Source organism: Epinephelus fuscoguttatus, linkage group LG22 (genome assembly GCF_011397635.1).
Source record: "Epinephelus fuscoguttatus linkage group LG22, E.fuscoguttatus.final_Chr_v1".
Classification (NCBI taxonomy): Eukaryota; Metazoa; Chordata; class Actinopteri; order Perciformes; family Serranidae; genus Epinephelus; species Epinephelus fuscoguttatus.
Genome location: NC_064773.1, coordinates 30,846,223 through 30,863,515, shown reverse-complemented (window position 1 = coordinate 30,863,515; position 17,293 = coordinate 30,846,223). Strand labels below are relative to the sequence as shown.

At 40.5% G+C, this 17,293-nt stretch overlaps 1 protein-coding gene across 1 annotated transcript in view; it reads left to right on the top strand.

Moving 5' to 3' along the window:
• LOC125882644 (neuroepithelial cell-transforming gene 1 protein-like) overlaps positions 1–17,293 on the top strand; it is a 49,482-nt gene that overhangs the window by 19,387 nt on the left and 12,802 nt on the right. The window contains exon 3 of the mRNA XM_049566454.1: positions 7,004–7,066. Within this exon, the coding sequence (XP_049422411.1) occupies positions 7,004–7,066 (63 nt within the window). The remainder of the gene's footprint in view (positions 1–7,003; positions 7,067–17,293) is intronic.

Genomic DNA, 17,293 nt, shown 5'->3' with positions numbered 1-17,293 from the left:
CCAGTGGCCATTCATTCATTCCAATAAGAGAACCCAGTACAGCTGTATCATCCCTCTGCAGATACATAGCACTTTGATGTTACATTGCAGCTGTTCAGTGTTTTGGATTCATGCCTCTTAATAGCTGCTAACATGTGTCAAGTAAAAGAAATTTTTTTGGCTGGTTTTACGAGTTCTTTGTGATGTTTTGCAGGCTTTTGACAGAGATCATAAATGTATGTTGTAATGCTGCTGTCAGTGACCATAAGTGATCAGGCTTATCTCACGGAAACACAAAATCCATGTGTTTCAAACATGTACTTTGCAACTGCGTGAATGCATTATATATGAAGTATGACTTGTCCTTCACTTTCCCTTGTTACTGTGTTTAAAGCAGCTCTGTAGAGAGTAGGATATAACTTATTAAGTTGTGCAGTACACAGATCGGTCAATGCAATCCAATTCTCAGTCACTCCAGGATTTTGTGTTGCTTTTGGAGATTACTGCAGACTAAAATCTCACAGCAGCTTTTCTTAAACACTAAGATGCATGTTGCAATGTTTGTAGACATTTTTTTTGCAATGAAAATTATTGAAGCAAGTGAAAATTGCAAAAATAGTTGCAATTTTTTTGTGTGTGTGTAATTCATTAAAACTTGAAGGCAACTTGTTCTACTGAGAATATCATGGGAATTATCTGAGTTCTCTGATTAGTGAGAGTTACCACTGATCATGCATATTTAAAAGAACCTCGATTCTTTCAGCACATGTAACAGATGGATGCAACAGCCTCTGTCATGGTGATTTGTCTGTTGTCAGTGTGTTAAAGCCATTCTCTGGATGTGTGTTTATGGTAGACAAGTGATTGTCAGTTGATGAGTTTTATTTGTGTTCCACCAAAATGTTGCATGCGGTGCAAAATAGGTTACCCCCACTTTCATGCAGAGCACAAGGGAATTGCCTTGCATGATTTTTAGCAGTAATTTTTGTAGGTATATGTGAGACATCCATGCTGCATGTCTGTATCTTAACAACCAGAAACAAGGAAGTGAGTTTGGTGATTTGTAAAAAAAAAAAGTTGCAGTGATTGGAGAAAAACTGCAAGGTTGCACAGATTTCAAAAAGACTAGTTGAATTTGTATCATTGTTGCGATTGCAACATCCTGGAGGAGCTGATTTCTGGATGACATTACAACCAAAGTTAAGTCTGGTTCAGTGTTTTTCATCTGCATCTGAATTGTTGCATCTGAATCGACTGGCTGCATTTTTTTTGTCCCCCACACAGAGCCTGTTTCTACCTGTTATTAACATGCATTTTGAGTGATTCGATTACAAGTGGACAGCTCTAACTTTGTCTGTTTACACCTGGCATTAGAATTTGTCTTGTGTCTACATGTGTCTCAAATGACCATTTGCCATCTGATCTCACTCTCCTACTTTAGTATATTCAAATAAAATGATAGCCTACTTCATCTCATTTACCATCTTTAGGAGACTATTGCTGCAGGACTGTGAGCTCTGCGCTGGGGACAGTTGGTGAGAGTCTTCACAAATAGTGACAGGACTTATTGTTAAGAAGAAAACTAACACAGAATGACATAAAAATACAAGAGGCCTTATCTGTAAGTCCTGCACTTTATTGACTCCATAAGTGTTAGTGCTGAATTTCAAAACGCCATCCATTTAGAGGTGGTAAAATTTAAACATTTTGTGATGTAAATATCTCAACTTATACTTTATTTTTTTTTAATTAACATGCAAAACATAGTGCCCACTGCCCACCCTCCTCTGGTCTTTACTGGTTAGCAATCCTTGGCTGCTCTGCACTGTGCACCACCTAGAGTGGGTGGGAGCTAGCTAGTGGAGTCGTTCATTAGCAATTCCCGTTGATAATGTTGTCCTGGTGGTGGGACTGCATTTCTGCTAAAGTATGGTGCCCCCCCAGGTCGCACCCATTGAGTAAGCTGCTGAATTTTGAGCTGCAAAACCCCTTTAGCATTGTTAACTCTTTTAGTACTAATTGTTGTGCTGAAGCTGCTAACAGTTTGTTTTTCTGCCGAGGAGTTAGATAGGCAAGGATGACAGCTGAATAGGTAGTCCTTCAATATGGCCCAGGACACATTAGCGTTCACACTGCTAAAGAAAATGTGGCCACATGTGCCTCAGACCACCTCTATCAGATCTTGTTGCATTGAGGATGTTCAGGTTCATTCACACCTGTACTCAGAGCTGTCCACTTCTGATCCGATCACCCAGGACACATGTTTAACCAGGTGTCTGGTCAGTCTGAACACTGATCTACATAAGGCCATTGTAGAGGTTTGGATGCTTGTGTACTCTGTCAGCAGACCAGCTCATAGTGTTACTGTCATTTACATGTGACTATGGTGGGGCAGAACAATGGCCCTGTGTGTTTGATTTGCATTTGCATTTGATTTGCAAACACAGGTGAGTCTTGCTCTTTGTTTTAGTGTTTCTTTTTATTTCTCCCTTTCTCCCTCCAACTTTTCTGTGTCCATATAGTAAATATTTGTCTTCCTTTTCACCAAACTCTATGAGTTAAATATTTCTTGGCTTGTTTGGCTCAGGTCTCATCTAGGCCTGGGTCAGAACAAGCAGCTTGTCAGGTCAAAGAATGGATTTTTCTTTGAACACTCAGCCCATGATGTCATGGTAATATGAAACTGTGATATTGTTTGAATCTGGCAGACAGAAGAACAAGCCTCTATCAGCAGGCTGTTATCCAAAGACAGAAAAGCAAAACCCCTCATTGTCTGTCTGAAAGTGTTGAAACTTGTTTGTAGTGTTTGTGGCTGTTCATTATGGCTGTTGTGTTTATGTTGTCTGTGTACATCATCATCCTTTTATGTAACATACAAATCTGTCAGTCTCTCCCCAGATGAGTAACTGAGTAACCAGGCCCAGGTCGCGACACTTTCTATAGCCTGAGTGTGTGTGTAATGAGCCCAGTGTGTACAAGGAGCCCAGCCTACCATTTGAACAAGTCGTTGCTTGGAGTGTGTTATTCCATCTGTGAGCTGCTGACGGAGGGATTTCCAAAGGTGGCAGGAACAGGACGGCTAATTTTCTTCTCTTTTACCCTGCTGTGTCTGTTTTTGCACAGAGATTACTCTTGTGTCATTTTTATCTCATGTGTAAGACCCGAGCTTAAGGCAATATTTAACTTGGAGTGAGCATTCACACTTAGCACGCACACCTCATGGACAATAAGCTGCGGACTTTAGCTGACCTGCTGATCTGTACCCACAACCACTGTTCCGGCTTTTCTTAGTCTCAGTTGACGTTTTCTTAACCTAGTCTGATTGTTATTCTCCTCATCTATATAAAAATCCTGCACATACACACAAATACTGTCTAATCAGCAATGTAAAAAAATGTAGCTATGTTCTGCAAAGAGCTGGTACAAAACAACATGTTTACCTGGGGAGGCCTTGGTATTGAACCTCACAGTGTACTAGTAGTTGTAGGTTTTGTACCTCTGGACCAAAAGCAAATGCCACAGCCCATTTTCGTAGTTTCCTCTGGTCATGTAGCACCAATTTTAAAAGTTTGTTTCTCTATAGACAGCCTAGTTTTATGAAAAGACCATCTTTCCAGCAGTGAAATATTTCTTTGATAGTGGAGGCACCTGAAATAAAGTATAGCATTGTTAACACTGAATAAATGTATTAGGGTTTTATAAAATATAATATGAGCTATGTTAAACTTTGGGAAAAACACTTGCCTAGCTCATACTACCTGACTTTAGCTGTGATTTTCTACTCACCAACAGCTTTTGAAGGCAGCTTTTCAACAAAAGCCCCACCAGGCAAATCAGCACTCTGTTCCGTGAAGCAGTGTTTGATGCACGTACACAGAGATCCTGCTACAAGGCTGCAACAAAGTCCCTTCTATATGCGGCCTTTGGATTTTCCTACAGAACAAAGCAATAGTAGCATCATGTTGCTGCAGTGTGTGATTTTAGACCGAACGCCATCATCCCAGAACCAAAAGCGGGGTGACAGGCTTGACACACCTGTGCATACAGATATCGTTGTGGCACTGTTACTACCTCCAATGTTGGCTTAAAGGCAAGATAACTATGTCCCCATGTTCCACGATTGTACCTTTTAAACAGAACAGTGAGGCAGCGTAACAGCATGAAATTCCCACCTTGAAGAGGCAGTGTAAAAGGAGATAATGAGGAAACAGGCTATTTTGTGAACATGTGTGCCAATGATAAGTGAAAAAAACCCTAGTGTCCATCTAGTGTCACTTTGCATGTGTGTTTTTGTGACAGCACATACTATGGAGACCAGAATAATTCCTCCTGGTGAAAACTTGTAGCGTGTGACCTTCTGTCACCGGTCAGTCATGTAGTGTGACACAACGATTTCAGGACTCCCAATTACAAGGCAACAAGTTGTGTAATGTGAAAAGTGCATCAGTGTGACGACTTTGTAAGTCCTGTAGTGTCAGTCTCGGAGCTTGTCAGATATCAGTCTGATGCAATAAAGCCTCTGGAAGTAACACTACTTTGGGAGATCCAGTGTAGAAAGTGAATAGCCGGGCCAAGACTTCCTCTTTCATGCGCCGCACATTGTTAACAGTTCGATTTTCAGCTTGAAACAGGCCCAGACATAATTTTGGCCAATCTCTATAAACAGATATCTGCACATGAATGCAGATCAATAAGACAAAAGGTAATTAAAAGCTATAGGGCTGACCCAAAAGCTGTGAAGCTTCAATCATTACTGTAAATAGTAGTTATCCAACAATATTCATTATGCATTAACATTAATCATTTAAGTTATTCTTACATCAAGTGTCCAGAATGATATCAAAATTTGCGCAGATGACCCCCAAAAGTCAAGGCAGATACGCCAAAGTAAATAGGTATGTCACAAATCCACAATGAGCTCGGCAAATTACTTGGAAACCGTAAGCAACGGCTCACCAGAACCAAACAAACCAAACCAGATTGCTTCTAATGCCAAAATCCTTCTCGTTGCCCACAGATTCTGCATACATATGCAGTTATTTGTTTATATAGACTAGTGTGGCATGAACGAGGCATAAGTGAGACGATGCAAATTGCTCCTCAGGAAAAAATTGTGTTTCAAATTTGAATTTGAATTGACTGTTCAAAGCACTATCTAGTAAATGTATTGATGTGCCAGGATCTGTCTGATTGGGTTCAACAGCTGTTTGATCAATCACACTGGACATTAACTTCACAGTAATTAATCAGAGCAGCATATTGCAGTAGTGCAAATAAAGACAGTCTCCTGAATTTTTACAACTTTGGAAATTAAGAGATACTTGAGAGTTGACCAACAGGGTCTATATTGGGTTTTCCAGGGGAACCACTGCAATATGATATAAAAATGACATGTTTCGATAGATTATTTTGTCAATACTGCCCACCGTCAATGGCTTATGTAGGCATAATTACGTGAAATGATGGAACCCATCTTTAATCAAATCCCATCTGCTGTTGGTCCAAAGATTATATCAGGAAAATCGTATCGTAACTAATTTTGTTAGTAATTACAGTAGTAATTACAGTACTCAATATCAATATTGAGACAATATTGTAGGGTTGACTATTGGTGCTTTCACAAAGTGTTTACACAATGAGCTTTTTGCTAAATAATCATCAGTAATGTAGATATAATGACAAAGTTGGTGTATGCATATAATATAACAGCAAGAACAGTTTGGCAAGCTCAGAAAATTACATCACTTTACTGTAATTCAGCCTCTAAAACCAGGAGAAGACAACACTTACCGTATTACAATATACAAAAGATAAGACGATAACTACTTTCAAATGCAGATATTGATATGATATTGATATAATATTGATAAATTGCCCAGCCCCAGCTGTTAGCTTGTCAGTCTATTTCTTAGCTAGCTGTAAAACCATCGGTGAAACCTCTCTGCTGTGCTCAGCTGTGACGCTGAATAAAAGGTTGCTGTGAAGTGAATTACACAATCTTGTCTTACTTGCAGCTCTGCCTCCTATTGAGATGCAACCAACTTTAAACAAACCTTACCATTCATTGCTGTGTTAAGGTTAACAGTCACAACACCACCTGAAATGCATGCAAAGGGGATATATTTAAAGCTGTCCAGTAGAAATAGTTGAGCAGATAGCTCTAAAGTTTTTACGGATGTGGGAAAACAAACAGTTTCACCCGTCAGAGAGGAAATGCCTTACACCAACACAAACAAATACATAGCTCAGTCATTCATCGTCAGCCACCCCTGACCATTATGTGTCCATTTTGGCCCTCCTCACCTCGCTGGTCAATCAGGTCTTGACGTCCTGTGTGTCCAGCCAGAAGCAGTCTGGCCTCCATGGTTAATGGAGCGCAGTAACAGAGCCCCAGGGGTCCCAGAGGCCACCAGTGCTCCTCAGGGCTATTACAACCCTCAGCTTCAGCAGGCCAGACTACTGTTCTCACCTGCTAACTAAACTGACTCTCCCAGCCTACTGTCATTCCACATGCAGGTGTTAAAGTGTCCTGCTGCCTAATTAACCATTTCCTGTTCCCAAGAGGACCTCCAGCAGTGTCTAGTCTAGTTTTACAATGGAGCTAAGGGGGCAATGAGCATAATTGGCCTAAAGTACGAGCAGGGATTTAGGTGGCCGTAAATCGCTTTTCATGATAGTCTCATATTGGCACCCAGACAGAGATGTGTAATCCGGCATACAGTGAAGAACATATACTGATGTTACTGAATGGAAGAATTTGAGAAATGTTTGCCCATATTCCCAGTCTGAGATCATTTTGTATACAAAGTTTGGCATAGAGCACAACAACTTAAAATGCTACTATAGACCTGGAGAGGAAAATCCTCTTCTGTTTAGAGTGTTTATTCCAGACTTCCAGACTTTTGTAAGTGTCTGTGTCTTTGACACACTCCACATCATAAGAATGTTTAATGACACATCAACATGTTCCAGTGATGCATGTTGAATATTACAGCTAACATCCTATCTGCTCATCTCTCCACAGAAGCGGAAACGCAGAGAGAAGGATGACGGTGACGCAGTCAGCCTCTGCAGCTTTGACTTCAAGGTAAATCACATCAGCAGACATTCAGTTTCATTTCCAGTTAGAAACACCAGGGCTTTCCACACTCTGATGCAAAGAGGAAAAACTGTGTTTTAGAGAAAACCCATGGTAAGATTTTTTTTTTCAGGAACTCCTATTTTTGAAAGCTTTTGTAATGGTGTTTTATAGAAAGTTGAAACTCACAGTAGGGAAAGTGAAACCTATGCATTTGTAGGAATTAATCATGTTTTGTTTGCTAGGACCCCTTTGTCATGCGTCAAAGACCCCTGTGTCTGTAAAGCCATCTTTGAGAACCAGTGAATGGGCTCTGCATGTTCTTCTTTGTCATGAAGTCACAGCGGATTCAAAGATTCACCTATAAACCATTCATTTTATTTCACAAAATTATAAATTTAGAACAAAGCCATTATATCCAAAATTAGAGCCAATTCAGGCATTTTTAATGGCCTAACATTTTACAGTAGTAGGCCCAATTGCAACAGGCCAGTAGAACAGTTGCTTTGCACAAAAATTAACAAACAGCTGGCTTGTTATAATGGTGTCCTATCCAATACAAACTTAAAGGAATACTTCACTCGTAAAATGATCATTTGTATATCAATTACTCGCTGCGTGTAATGTTGAATTTGTAAAGAAAACTTTGTTTTTCTCGCACGCCTCCACGATGAACAAAGAATCCAAAAAAGTCGAACATTCTCCATTAATTAAAGTAAATGGGGTCAACGTTTACAATAGCAAAACTATTTCAACACATTGGTTTACAAACTCTCACACAACTCATGCAGTATAATCCAAGTGTCATTTATCCAGTCGTATGCTCAGTGCTTCCTAAACATATGCATTTTTGCTAAAAACATGATTAAGAACACGGCAGCATAAACACTCTCACGCACGTCCCAGTAGTGTGCCTAGTGGAGCTCATACGCACACACATGTCCAGGCACGCTACTCAGAGGTGAAAGTGTTTTATTTTGTAATGTTTTAGTGAAAATACATGTGTTTGGGAAGCACTGAGCATACAACTGGATAAATAAGACTTGGATGACACTGCACGAGATATGTGAGAGTTTTTAAATGAATGTTGGATTCTGCATTCACCATTAAGGCATGCGAGAGAAACAAAGTTTTCTTCATGATATTAATGTTGGTAATGAGTAATTACCACAATGAGTAATTAATGTACAAAGGTCATTTTGCAGGTGAAGTTTTCCTTTAAGAATTTCTTAGTTTAATCAGTTTTCATGCTGTTGATCAAGCAACCCTGCTTTCCTACCGTGTTTGAAAGCTGGACCCTCTGCCATAGAAACACTACATCAGAATAAAAGGACTGTATATATATGCTATAATATGCTGTACTTCAAAATTATGTTTAAACTTGTTATTTTTCTCTAACAAAGTTCTTCCACACACTTGTGATACCCTTACAATCCACTCAGCATGAATCTAAGTCCCAGTGGTAGTCCCATATTTTTTAATGATGTTTCCTCATTCACATCATTATTAACAATGAAATAAAAATGAACCCATAAATATTTTTATTGTAAATCTATAGTTTTTTTTAATTAGCATTAATGAGCCATGATCAAATAACTGTTTATACATCTTGTTAAATCATCTGTTGGGCTTTATTGAATGTGAGTAAACTTGGAGAGGAAGGAAAGTATTGCCACATGTCAAAAAACAAAAAAAAATGATACAAAGACTTTATTTTAAATTATTTTATTTCATGGAAAACTTTTGTACAATCCAGACTGCAGCACATGCAGAACAGTTATATGAATCTGTGCCAGAAGTCTGTGCCGTAGTCCACCACACTGTCTGCAACAGGCTCCAACTACAAACCAGAGGTTTTTGTCTTTCTGCAGGCTACAGAACACTGTGCATTATAGTGTGTGAGCAAACAGGTTTTTTGTTTTGGATGACATAAACAAGAAAAAACATAAGGATAACCAAACAAACTGGTTTGACACTTACACCAAAAGGAAATATAGTCACAGAGAGCTTTTGAGAGGCTGACTGGATGACAGCGGCTGTCTGACAAAATCTCAGTGGACAAGAGATTGGATCAGTCATGGCAGATCCAGGGTTGTTTTTTCTCTTATTATATCATTAACTGTAATAAACAAAGTGTTTATTTTCGGACCAAAAGGGTTTTTTTGAGGGGGGGTCCTTATCCGCTGTGAGGGTCCAAAGGACAGAGGGATGTCGTATGCTGTAAAGCCCTCTGAGGCAAATTGTGATTTGTGATATTGGGCTTTGTAGATTAAAGAAATTGAATTGTGTGACCAGAAGTTGCTACAAAATGTTGTTTGTGCAGGGTTCTAGACACGTGTAGTAAAATATATAAATTCCTCTATCTGCCCTCTTGTTTGTTACTCTTGTTTGTTGTGTTGTTAAGACACATCTGATAGCAACCATGTTGCGTAACTAAAAACTGATGGCCATATCTGATGTGTTGCTGTATCTGGAGTCAGTGCTTGCTCTGTTTATTTAGAGCATATCAGCATTATGACTAAGCTTATCACAGAGAGACATCTAGATAAAGCTTGTGTTTTTCTGGTGAAGAGCCCATTGAGGTCTGTTGTAGGATCTCTAAATTGAAGAACCTGCTTTGGAGTAACTGAAAGGCAGGACTGGCTCGGTTGGAAAATACACCTCATTTAGTGTGTGGGTGTGAAATGAGCACGTATGCGAACAAAGATCCGTCAGTGCTATTTTTATGAAGGATAATTTCGTCATAACTGAACACAGTTAGCTTCAGGCACATTTCACCTTTTTACTAGCAATGCAGCTGATCTGAATGACAGTGTTCTGCATGTACAAAGCAGACTGTTCTTATGCACTGTTAGCATGCATATCTACAAAAAGTAATGCGTCAGAATTCATATATAACTCACATAATCGTGAAGGCTGCAATGAGTTGATTAATGTGCCGACAGGAGTAAAGAAGGAGGTAGTATAAAGACCGAAAGTCTTTGTAAGGATGCAGAATGAGGAATGGTGGATAGGTCAAACAAACACAGGACTTTTCACCAGAACATGTTCATGTTCCGTGTGAAACAAAGTACGCCATCACGTTACTTTGAGTGTAACTTTACCTTAAATATGTAATGTGACAAAGCCCAACCATGATTCTTTCCTCAACCTAACTTGCATAACTTACATAACTCATGATTCTTTTTCTAAGCCTAGCCTAACCAGATACATTGACAGTGTCTCAAACTTGACTAACTTCATTTCAAATCTTATTTTTTGGTTGCTCTCACTCTTCTTAGAAATATTTGGGTATAAAACTCCTCTCGTGCTGAGGGTGCAAACAGTTTAGAGCCAACCGGTGGCCTCTCTCCATCTATTCTGACTCCATACAGGCTGTTTTTGTCCTGCGCCCACATGAGAGGGATTAGCGGAGACGTACAGCCTGGACTTCTGTAACCAGTTGGATCAGTTGCTCTGATTTAAGTAAACAAAGCTTTAACAGTGTTGTGGAGAGTCCTGGGGGCCACTCCTTGATTCATATCAGAGCAGCGCTCAGTGTGCTGCTCTGACTTTCTTCTCCTCCAGCGCAGTCTAATCCCTGCACTTTCTGTTTAACATTCAGAGGCAGTTATAGTAGAAAACCATATGGCTGATGGTATGCTGATGTTCTTTGGTTCAGAGCTGCAAGAAATGGTCTTTGAACACAGTTCTTTTACAGTATCTCATTTTTGTGTGATGTTTAATAACATTTGCCATGATTAGGGCTACAACAAACAATTACTGTCCTTACTGATCAGTCTGCAGATTTATTTTCCATCACAATTTCTCAGAGCCCAAAGTAGCATCTTCATAAGTCATTTTGCCTGAGCAACAGACCCAAACCTGAAGACTATGACATTAGTACTCTCAAGATGTAAACTGTGGCCATAAGCCTTCCATTAGGTGCTGATTTCAGTCGGCATTCTCCCTGCCTTGCGCTATGTGTGTGTTAACATTTTCAAAATCCTCTTAGCTACAGGAAAAAAAACCCTCAGAACTAACAACCTACACTCTGAAAATGGCGAGTTGTGATGAAGATTTGGATTGTGCCGTAAAGCATGCCTGCTTTGTTCTTTCGGCCAAATATTGTAAAGATGTGCAACAAATAAGACAACTTGTGAACGCACCTTGGTAAAGCCCAGACTCCGTCTCGCAGGATGCTTGATGTTAATCTGTTTTCTGACACAGCCAGTCGGAGCAGATTTACCCCATCTTCTTACCCTAACAGCAGCATGTGCCAGTGACAGTGACCTCACAAATATATCGATCCGTTCCTCTTCGCGTGAGCTTCTGTGATATTGTCAGAATAAATAATGTTTTGCAAGAGCCACATAGTAACAGTGCTCACCACCCCACTTGAAAATGTTCCACCAGAAGAAGTTCCTCCCCAACACTTTTGTAAGGACATCATCACCGTATCCAGAGCCAACATATTCTCACTCCGATTTTGTCACTTATCAAGGTTTGGTCATTGATTTTCCATGTCGAGGTCTAGGTCGAAGTTCCTGGCTGCATTGGTTATTGACGATCTGGGATGCCATGTCAACTTCAGCCTGTTACTTACCTTGTCTGTTTTCAAACTACACTTCCATTTCACAGGATTTGTACAGTTTGCATATAGTCTCTTTCAAAATAAATGCACTACGTAGGTATAACACCATGAATCAACACTTTTTTCCTTCAGCAACAAAAGCACACAGTTGGGTTTAGGAAAAAATATCAATCAATCAATCAATCAGTTTTATTTATAAAGCCCAATATCACAAATCACAATTTGCCTCACAGGGCTTTACAGCATACGACATCCCTCTGTCCTTAAGACCCTCACAGCGGATAAGGAAAAACTCCCCAAAAAAAACCCTTTAACGGGGAAAAAAAACGGTAGAAACCTCAGGAAGAGCAACTGAGGAGGGATCCCTCTTCCAGGATGGACAGACGTGCAATAGATGTCGTACAGAACAGATCAACATGATAAATTAACAGTAATCCATATGACACACAGAGAGAGAGAGAGAGAGAGAGATGCAGGTAATGACAGTATCTTACAACAACATTAATGAAAGTAATAATATTATAGTTATAGTTCTGGTTACTGCGGTACAATATGTTGAAAGTATGTATTAATATCTGGCAGTATACATGTGTGACAATAATCATATGTGTATAATAACAGAAGAAGTATGACTAATGACTAATAATGGCAGCAGGAGGCATCTGGCGGGACCACGGCAGCAGCACAACCACACACGTCACGCTGTCCAGGCACCGCTGTGATATGAGTTAATCTGAGAGACAGTGGAGCACAAAGGCTCCGGAGAAGAAGCCGAGTTAGTGACATCCAGAATGGCCGGGTTAGCTAGATGCAGTAATAGGATACGAGAGAGAGAGAGAAGGAGAGAAGGGGCCCGGTGTATTATAGAGGGATCCTCCGGCAGACTAGGCCTAAGTCAGCCTAACTAAGGGCTGGTACAGGGCAAGCCTGAGCCAGCCCTAACTATAAGCTTTATCAAAGAGGAAAGTCTTAAGTCTAGTCTTAAATGTGGAGACGGTGTCTGCCTCCCGGACCGTAACAGGAAGATGATTCCACAGGAGAGGAGCCTGATAGCTAAAGGCTCTGGCTCCTGATCTACTTGTGGAGACTTTAGGGACCACGAGTAACCCTGCGTTCTCAGAGCGCAGTGTTCTGGTGGGATAATATGGTACTATGAGCTCTCTAAGATATGACGGAGCTTGACCATTTAGAGCTTTATAAGTTAACAGTAGGATTTTAAATTCAATTCTGGATTTTACAGGGAGCCAGTGCAGAGAAGCTAAAACAGGAGAGATATGATCACGTTTCTTAGTTCCTGTTAGTACACGTGCTGCTGCATTCTGAATTAGCTGGAGAGTTTTTAAGGACTTACTAGAGCTACCTGATAATAGAGAGTTACAATAATCCAGCCTTGAGGTAACAAAAGCGTGGACCAATTTTTCTGCATCTTTTCGGGTCAGGATAGGCCTAATTTTCGCAATGTTACACAGATGAAAAAATGCAGTCCGTGAGGTTTGCTTTAAATGAGAATTAAAAGACAAATCTTGATCAAATGTTACTCCGAGGTTTCTTATGGTAGTGGCAGGGGCCAGAGCAATGCCATCTAGAGAAACTATGTCATCAGATAAAGAGTCTCTGAGTTGTTTGGGGCCAAGAACAATAACTTCGGTTTTGTCTGAATTTAACATCAGGAAATTGGTGCTCATCCAAGTTTTTATGTCTTTAAGGCAATTATGGAGTTTAGTTAATTGATTGCTTTCTTCTGGCTTTATTGATAAATACAACTGAGTATCATCCGCATAACAATGGAAATTTATAGAGTGATTTCTAATGATGTTACCTAAAAGAAGCATATATAGAGTAAACAGGATTGGTCCGAGCACAGAACCTTGCGGAACTCCAAAACAAACTTTAGTACGTAAGGATGGTTCATTGACGTCAACAAATTGAAAACGATCAGATAAATAAGATTTAAACCAGCTTAGTGCTGAACCTTTTAAGCCAATTAAGTGATCCAGTCTCTGCAGCAGAATTTGATGGTCAATTGTGTCAAGCGCCGCACTAAGATCTAATAAAACAAGTACAGAGACGAGTCCTTTGTCTGAAGCAATCAGAAGGTCATTTGTAATTTTAACTAGAGCTGTCTCAGTGCTATGATGCACTCTAAATCCTGACTGAAATTCCTCAAATAAATTATTATCCTGGAGAAAATCACACAGCTGGGCTGCGACTACTTTCTCAAGGATCTTTGACATAAAGGGAAGATTAGATATTGGTCTATAGTTGGCTAACACCTCTGGATCCAGGGTGGGCTTTTTTAGTAGAGGTTTAATTACAGCTACCTTAAAAGACTGTGGTACATAGCCTGTTAATAAGGATATATTGATCATATCTAATATATGAGTGTTAACTAAAGGAAAGACCTCCTTAAGTAGCCTAGTTGGGATGGGGTCTAAGAGACACGTTGATGATTTAGATGAAGAAATCACTGCAGTCAATTCTTGAAGAGAAACTGGGGAGAAGCAATCTAAATATATATTAGATTTTACAGCTGTGTTTGAGGTTAGATAGGTACTATCTGAGGGCAGGAGGTCATGAATTTTGCCTCTAATAGTTAGAATTTTGTCATTAAAAAAGCTCATAAAATCATTACTGCTAAGGGCTAAGGGAATACAAGGCTCAATAGAGCTTTGACTCTCAGTCAGCCTGGCTACAGTGCTGAAAAGAAACCTGGGGTTGTTCTTATTGTCTTCTATTAGAGCTGAGTAATAGTTTGCTCTGGCATTGCGGAGGCCCCTCTTATAAGTTTTGAGACTGTCTGTCCAGATTAAACGAGATTCTTCCAGTTTGGTTAATCGCCAATTCCTTTCAAATTTTCGTGATATTTGTTTTAACTTACGGGTTTGACAGTTATACCAAGGAGCGAACTTTCTTTGCTTTTTAACTTCTTTTAAGAGGAGCTACAGAGTCGGCGTTGTTCGTGCGAGCCTACTATCAACAAAATGATCAATTCGGGAGAGGTTAAAGTCGGCACGGGAAACCTGTGTTACTGAAGGTATTGGTATTGAATTTAACGACGAAGTAATCTTTTCCTTAAGTTTTGCGACAGCACTATCTGATAAACATCTAGTATAGTAACTGTTGCTGAGTGGCGTGTAATCGAGTAAAAAGAAATCAAAAGTAATCAGATAATGATCCGATAGCGAGGGATTCTGTGGAAAGACTTTTAGGTTATCAATTTCAATTCCATACGTCAGAACTAGATCGAGGGTATGGTTAAAACAATGAGTAGGTTCATGTACACCCTGACTGAAGCCAATGGAGTCTAATAATGAGATAAACGCGGTAGCCAGGGAGTCATTATCAACGTCGACATGAATGTTAAAATCGCCTACAATAATAACTTTATCTGATTTAAGAACTAAACTGGATAAAAACTCTGAGAATTCAGATAAAAATTCAGAATACGGGCCAGGAGCACGGTACACTATAACAAATAACAGGGTTTGGCTTTACAATCTTACGGGAAGTGAACACTGGCCTCCTGGGTGAAAGCCTGTGGATGTTGGTCCCATCCATCATCCCTCTCACCTTCCTTACTTGGGCCTCCACTCCCTTAACTTTTGATGTTGTTAAACATCCACAGGCTAACCCGACAAGCATGGTTTATCTAACAAACAACTTTTGCACAGCTTAAAGGGATAGTGCACCCAAAAATGAAAATTCAGCCATTACTCACCCGTATGCCGAGGGAGGCTCAGGTGAAGTTTTAGAATCCTCACATCCCTTGCAGAGATCCCAGGGGAGAGGGGTAGCAACACAACTCCACCTAATGGAGGCTTACGGTGCCCCAGATTCAAACGTCCAAAAACACATAATTGAAACCACAAAATATCTCCATACTACTCGTCCGTAGTGATCCAAGTGTCCTGGAGCGCCATAAGCCTCCATTAGATGGAGTTGTGTTGCTAACACCTCTCCCCTTGGATCTCTGCAAGTGATGTGAGGACTCTAAAACTTCATCTTGAGCCTCCCTTGGCATATGGGTGAGTAGATAATGGCTGAATTTTCATTTTTGGGCGCACTATCCCCTGAAGCTTTCCAGGTGGAACTAACACTTTAAAAGATATGATCTACACATGCTTTACACTTAGGCTCAATCTGACTGTATTTGGGGAAGTCAACTTGAATTATTTGGTTCACAGGGATTACTTAAAACAGCTGTGCGGAACTTCCGCACAGCTGTTCCGACTACAACCGGCATTCTGCTTCATTCGTAAAATCTTGACTGCAACCGGCAATTACCGCATGCATTTGTTTTGGAGAGCGAGAGGATTAACGTTACTAACGTCAGGTCAGTCCAAGTGGAAACAGCAAAATTAATCAGTAAATTCTCCTGTCATGTTTCTGTTCTGATCTAATCTTAACACAGCAAAGCTGTTAGCTGCAGCCTTCGCTTGCAAAGCTTACGTTACTAACGTTAGGTCAGTCCAAGTAATTAGTGGAAACATGCTAACATGCTAACGTTACACGCAAGTTAGTAGTAAAGTAAGACCTGTTCATAAATGTTCTGGTGTAGCTCTGAATTTCTTATAAGCTGAGGACAACTGCCTGCTGTATATTCGTGTTCATGGTCACAGTCACAGATAATTTTGTGGTGTTTGTTGTAACGTTAATAAACAAAGGCGGTTCACATCAGCTAACGTTACATTTAGCTTGCTTACAACTTCCATGTCGTCATATATTGAAGTGAAACAACGTCTAACAAGTTGGTATATTCTCTAAATAAAAACAAAAATTACATACCTGTCGATTAGGAAAAGGGCCAACTCGGGATCAGTTTTAAAACCTTTCAAATCTCTCAGCTCTCTCCACTTGGTGAACGCCCAGCCGAGGTTTACAGCGTTTGGGCTAAAGCCCTATCACTGTCCTGTTTAGCCTTCTTCTGTTCTTCTGTTCTTTTTCTTTTAGATGGTGCTCCTTCTTTATTCGCCATGACATCGAAAGTACAACCAAGTCCTTATAGATACATCTGGTAAAACTGTTATGTGTTGAGCAATGCCCGTTGCGTCCTGCTTACTCGAAGAACACTCTCTGTAAACACGGCTCCTTCTTCTTCTGTGGTTTAATGGCTGCGGGCCGCTGCGGGTGTGCAGACTTACTTCCACCTCCGGGTGCCATATTCTGGTTTGCTGACTTCCACTGTGTCCGACCCGACTGAGGCTACGCTAAATCGCTAAATAGCCATATAGAGAGAGGCTTTTTTTTTGTTGCTGTTGGGTTCAAATAAATATGCGGATCTTCAAGGGGGGGTGATACGAACTAGGACAGTCAGACATGAAGTTTTAAGTTCTAAATTACTTAGAGAAACCAGGGATGTAATGGTAGGAGTCAGTGTGAGTGAATAAAACAGTCCAGACATGTTTTCACTCTTGCTTGTGAATTACACACAGGTCCAAAAGACACACACATGCACAAACAGGACCTATACATGCACAAAGTGGAGAGATGTCAGAGTGAGGGGGCTGCCCTTGGTGAGGCGCCCCGAGCGGTTGGGGGGTTTGGTGTCTTGCTCAAGGGCACCTCGGCAGTGCCCAGGAGGTGAACTGGCACCTCTCCAGCCACCAGTCCGCGCTCCATATTTTGGTCCGGACGGGGACTCGAACAGGCGACCCTCCGGTTCC